General features: G+C 33.1%; 1 protein-coding gene across 3 annotated transcripts; it reads right to left on the bottom strand.

The window, feature by feature from the left end:
* Positions 1-2,514: 2,514 nt before the first annotated feature.
* Positions 2,515-5,269, bottom strand: LOC107888400 (homeobox protein knotted-1-like 4). Of its 3 annotated transcripts, none has more exons than XM_016812501.2 (6): positions 4,171-5,269; positions 3,884-4,004; positions 3,597-3,790; positions 3,387-3,518; positions 2,827-2,963; positions 2,515-2,738 (listed from the first exon to the last, which is right to left on the bottom strand). In XM_016812501.2, the coding sequence occupies exons 1-6, from the start codon at positions 4,870-4,872 to the stop codon at positions 2,702-2,704; spliced, it is 1,323 nt and encodes a 440-aa protein (XP_016667990.2). In that variant the 5' UTR covers positions 4,873-5,269; the 3' UTR covers positions 2,515-2,701. The 3 variants fall into 3 exon arrangements, with proteins under 3 accessions (XP_016667990.2, XP_016667989.2, XP_016667991.2); XM_016812500.2 differs by having other exon boundaries at positions 2,515-2,741; positions 4,171-5,264; XM_016812502.2 differs by having other exon boundaries at positions 2,515-2,730; positions 4,171-5,264.
* Positions 5,270-6,307: the final 1,038 nt, after the last annotated feature.

The following is a 6,307-nucleotide window of genomic DNA, read 5'->3' as shown; positions in this document are numbered from 1 at the left end:
GTGAAAAGAGTTGTGTCTACAACAGTTATAACAACAATAATGAAGCTTTGCCAAGTCGTGCTCAGATAACCAATCTACTAATATCAGCATAGTACAAAGAATAATGATTCACGTTCAATCCTAACACTTTTAAGTTGCAGTCTCACCTTTACACATCTAAATGTAGTTTTTATTACCTACTAAGCCAATCACTTAGTAAGTACATAAAGTCATTCAAAGATGACGAGACGCTCACAAATGTGATTATTCTTTCAAACAAATAATAGTAATTTACTCAATTCTCTCTATGTATTAAACTCGATAATTTATAACAATTAAATATCCAACTTAGTAATATCAATTAGCACTCTTACCATCCTTATCTTTAATTTCAAATTCTCATCATATCTATTTATTGGAAATGGCTACCTTATCTTTAAATCCACCTTTATTTGCAATGATATAGTCTTCAAAACTATAAAGACTTCTTTTTGTCGATTGAATCTTAGCTCGATTGGCATAGACATTATTGCTAGTACAGGAGGACATGGATTCAAGTATGCTGAAGCGCATTATCCTCCTATTTAAGGGTTGGGAAGGGACTATGAGTAGTTCTAGGCATTGTATAAAAAATAGCAGATATAATCAGAACATATAATGAGATTGTTAAAAAAAAAACTATAAAGACTTTTCACGCCTTATATACTTACTCTATAAGAGATAAATTTTTCATGAGTTTTTTACAAGCTATCCTACTTAATCCTACTTACTATTTTGTTGCATAATACATCACATATGGTAATACAAAGATTTAACGAAAAATTGACAAGTATAATCATATTGTGCCTATATGCTTTGATTGTCGTTGACACAAATCAAAACACAACTTTTTCACGATTCTAAATCCTAACAGGTATTGTAAAGATATACCTTAAAAGATAAAAATTCAAAATAGTGAATTAGGAAAATTCTTAGCAAATGAGATTCAGATAGAGATAGTTAAAATACATATTTTAACTCAATATGCTAACAATCTTTCTTTAAAAACGAAATGATTAATAATGTTAATTATTTGAATTAACTAATGACGTCGTAAAACTTTTACGAAACAAAGAAGAGCCCAAACCCGAGGGATATTTGGGCCAACATAATCCTTTTAATGTATTTGTATCGTGGGCTTTGTTTTGTTTGGATTTTTGGAAGGTGTCTCCAATTTTTTTTGATAAATGAAAGCCCATTTTATTTGTCGGCATCAACAGTATTGTTATTGGGCTTCGAGAACTTGAATAATATGAATTAGTAATTTCAAGGGATCATAATCCGAAATAACCCAAGCAGGTCTTGGGATCAGTGAAGAAATTAGGGGATGAGGGTTCTGGCTGCCCTAAAATGAAATTTTTTAATAAAGGTAAAATTCTACTTTGGCCCCCTCTAAAATATAAAATTTTGATTTAATCCTTTAAAAATTATAAAGATATGTGTATTAAAATAGTAGAATTGTATTATTTCTATCGTAAAAATTACAATTTAATTTCGGCCCCTAAATAATTTTTTTGGTTTCGTCTCTGGATGTGATAAAATTAAAATAAATTGAAGGAGTCAAAGCATATATATATATGTTGAAATTACTTAAATTGATTAAGATAAAAAATGAAAATTTTCTATTTATTTAAAGAGATTAAATTAAAATGTTAAATTAAAAGAGGTCCTAAAAAGGTAATTATACCATTCAATATAAAAGAAAATTTAGAACTCAAAATTAATTCGATCCAAAAGTTAAATCGAATACATGTCGTGGAGAAAAGATTATATAAAACTGAGATAGCATGTCATTTGTATCCCTTTTCAATAATCTAATGCTATTTCAACATTTTTATCCTGAATTTCAGCAGATCATGTTGGATTGAAATTTAGGATAAAAATCCTAAAATAGCATTAAATTATTGAAAAGGGATACAAATGACATGTTATCCTAATTTTATACAATTATTTCTCGAAGAGATGTTGGCTTCGAGGAAGGAGGTATCCAAATTTAAATCCGAGCTAATTGGAAACAAATCATTTACCATTACAATGACTAATTAGTGGGTAGATATTGAATAAACAAGAAATATGAAAATTGAAAGGGTTCACCATAGGAGAGAAATTTTTAACCAAAGTCTGCATGTAACAAATTCCCCCCAAAGGAACCCAATGCTTTCAACCTCTGCTTTTGTGTTATATATATATATATTAACTTCTTGGAACATTTACAAAAATTAGGCATGCAGACGTGATTCCCTCTGCCATTTTCCTTTACTGGGAAATAGAGAGGTCCATTTTCCAGTGATTGTAGCTTGATTCCATAGCCAAATTTCAAAACGTACAAACAATCAGTTATGGGAATAACGAGCCAATTTTCCCAGTACTGGGAAACAGAGAGGCCAACACATCTCTTATCCACAAACATCATCAACTGCATTTTTCAGATGCAGATTTCCATTTCCAAGGATCAACCCAATTTTCTTTCTTTCTTTTTTTTTTACTCAAAAAAAGTTATAATGATCTCTTTTTTTTTTATTCACCAACATGAACTCTATCTATCAAGTGACAATGGTGGATTCATCCAATAAAAGTTACACTGAAATATATATATGAATGATATTGTATTGCATTGCATGGCCAACATATATATATATAGCACCAACCAAAAATCTGTTCCTCTTTGGCTACTGTCTTGCATTTACATGAACCGATCACCATTGTTTTCACCTGCATTACTTCTTTCAAAAACTGAGGTTAGAATGCTGAAATTATATTACACCAACAAGACATCCATTGTTCATCATATATATATAATATATATACCTTTTACGTTTGCTTTTCGAGACGGTGGATGTCGACGGATTGCTGTTCCAGTTCCTTTTCCTCTGATTAATGAACCAATTGTTTATCTGCTTCAATTGTAAACCTGTTTCTTGAACCAATCTCGCCTTATCTTCCTCCTGAAAATTTTAAGCAAATTGATAAAAGAAATTAACCACTATTTTTAAGCGGAAAAACCCTATAAGTTTGGAGTCAGATTGCATTTTGCAATCCCTACTTAAAAAATAGGTAAATTAGCTCTTATAGATTAGATTAAAGAGCAAATTGATTCTTTTTATTAAATTTTTTATCCATTTGTGTTGTTAAAAACTGATATTGGCGACATAATAATTAGACGATACATGTGATATGTCAGGTGTATCTCATGCTAGAGACAAATTTTTAACAAAAGAACCAGTTTATTTTATGATGTAACGTAAAAGTATTAACGTGTCCATTTTTAAGTAGAGGGAGCAAAATGTAATTAAACTCCTTGTATAAGGGACTTTATGATACTTTTATCCAAATTAAGTAGGTAAGCGAGCTTGAACTTAGTTACTTACAGTAGGGTATGGCCACTTGGAATGTGATTGCCACCATGCTTTTAACACCGATGTTGTGTCACCTGGTAGCTTTCCAGCCCTTCTTTTCCGCAAAATTTCTTCTCTTATGTCAACAATCTTCTCCTTGTAACCCTGTAAGGAGTGCATATATATATGGTTAAATATAAGCATTAAGTTGATTCCTAAATGTAAAAAAGTTGATTAAATTACCTGTTTGAGTTCATGTTTGAGTTCATGTCTCACACGCTCCATCAAAGATTTTTCACTATCTGTTAAGATCAGAGGGCCGAATCCCATTGAATCTGGACCTTCTAAACTTCCATCAAACAAGTTGGCATCACTGTCTACTTGGTCATCGTCATCATCAGACATTGTTGCACCCGTGCCTTCACCCGGAGAAACACCTGTTTATGTGTGTGTTGAAGCAGCACGGGTTATGACATAACCATGGTCCAATTTCCCCAAATATGAGAGAAAATCAATGTCTATCATTGTACCTGTTAAGCTTTGTAATGATTGCTCAATTTCCCAGCAAGCCATAACTGCTTCCATTGCATGAACTCGAACATGTTGTTGCAATTGTTCTTTGAAAGAACATAGCAACAGAACATAATGTGTCTGCATTAACCAAGGAACATTAGAATTGGCTACAATTGAACTGTAAACATATGATTTCATTGCTACTAATCTAGTAATAATAAATTCAGACAAGAATATACCAGAAAATTATAATAGGAAGATTTGTAGTAGTACTAGTAGTAGGCTAGTAGTATAAGTAGCATACCAAGAACTGATCGAGCTCTTTGTCGTCGGCAACCTCGCCCTGGGACCCACCACTGAGGGAGGAGTACTTAGCCACCACATGCTGTGACTGAGCCAGCTGAGCGTCGATCCTCGGGAGCTGATCCACAGGCGTAGCGACCCTAAGGCACGCCACGTGTGCAGACAAGAGTTGCTCGCACAAAGGGTGAGCTAGTATGTCCGCCTTGTATCTTGCATTCTGCCAATTCACGACCCCATCCCCACCGCCCCCTCCGCTTTCCACCACAACACCTTCGCTCTTGTTGTTGTTCATAATACCGTTGTTGTTGCCGCTGCCGCCCGATTCCATGGCGACCATGGATTCCCCTCCGCCTCCTCTCGCAGCTTCCGCGGCGGCACCTACGTCGTCTATGACGTCGCTGTGGTTGCGATGAAGAAGGGAAGACGACGTACGGGAGAGCCACTGGTTCGGAGCTTGGGAACCCGTGGTGGAATCAGAAGCAGCTCTCGTAGTATGAAGGTTAAGAAAGTTAGGCTCGGAGAACTGGGAAGAGTGTGGTTGCGCCGGTTGAGGCTGCTGTGAACGGAGAAGGGCGGTGTTCAACCAATTTGGACCGTTGGTTTCCGACAGTTGACTCGCCTGCTGGTGGTGGTGCTCGGTAAGGTGATGGAGAGGAAGGTCCTGATGATGATCAGAAAAGTGATTATTATGGTGAAACGCCATGACTACCCCCTTCACCTTTATCCCTTTTTTCTTCCTGTAAAAACGTCTTCGAAAGCTATATATGATGATGATTACTGTTCCATGGTCTGATATAGAGAAGGAGATTACAACAAAGGACAGCGAAATCCAAGGACACGATTGAAAAGATTGTTTTTTTTCCCCCTTTTTTTCTTACAATCCTAACTTAAAAAGACACGGTATTTGAATTTGTAGAGAGAGAAAGAACGTGAGAGAGCAAAAACAAAGGTGAGAACTTTGAGGATATATGCTGCAAGAGAGAGAAGAGGGAGGAGAAAAGTGGTTTTCGGGTAAAGAAATCTGCTTACTACGAAAATGGTGAAGGTTTAAGGGATAGAGAGAGAGATGGAGAAGCGGGGGAGGGGGGGGGGACCATTTTGCATTATTTTTATTTATGATGATATTTTCTTATTATTATTTCGCTACAATTTTCCTATGCGATGTTAGTATTTTACATATTTTGCTACTATGTGTTATTGAGATAAATTAAATCACTATTCATGATAATATTCTATCAGAAACAATCGTTCTATAGATTTATACGCTTGATTTGGATATTAAAATTAGGATGGGCAATTAATAAATTTATTTTCTTAATTTCGTTATTTATTTCTATTTGTTAAAATATTTTTCACAACCTCTTATTTTAATACATTTGAAGTATGTTAATAAATACTTTTAACAATCTTATTATTGACTTATTCCAAAGAAGTAGAGAAGTAGTAAGGTTAATCATTAATTATCCCTTTTTGTTTGACAATTAAGAACCTGTTTTTCCACTAAAAAACTAAATTATTTTGTGTGTAGAATCAAGTGTTTACATGGTTGAAAACTATTACACAAATTGAGATGTTTACAACTTCTTTTGTGTGTTTTTAGTGACAAAGATCAGTTGTAATAATATATTATTTTTTATAAGGAACAAGGTTTGTCAAGGATTAACTTACGATTATTCTACAATAATTTTTAATTAAATATATAAAATTTTAATAAATTAAATAAAAATACCATTATATTTTTTTGATCAAATTAATCTTATTTTTACAATTTAATTTAATTTTATTAATTAAAAATTAATAATAAAAAGTTACATTTTTAATGAACTAAAAGGTTTTATTATGAAAATTATTTTTAAAATAGAGCATTTACCATGAATGAATAGTAAAGCTAATGATAGTAAGCTACAACAGTATTGTTGCCCTAGCTGCAGTAGCGTTGAAAGCTTTTGAAATAGTATTTTGCTTAATATATGGAAACCAACCTAAAATAATTAGAAATAGTTTCTAAGCTTTAATTCATTTTTTAAAAGTAAGTTTCTTTTTTTTTTCTGCTTTTATTCTCAATTTGCAAATTTCACTTTGCATATTCTTTTTCTCTCTTTTTTTGAAAATACGTCACATATATTCTTTTGTTATAA

Source organism: Gossypium hirsutum, chromosome D13 (assembly GCF_007990345.1).
Source record: "Gossypium hirsutum isolate 1008001.06 chromosome D13, Gossypium_hirsutum_v2.1, whole genome shotgun sequence".
Taxonomy (NCBI): Eukaryota; Viridiplantae; Streptophyta; class Magnoliopsida; order Malvales; family Malvaceae; genus Gossypium; species Gossypium hirsutum.
This window is presented reverse-complemented; position numbering and strand designations above follow the sequence as displayed.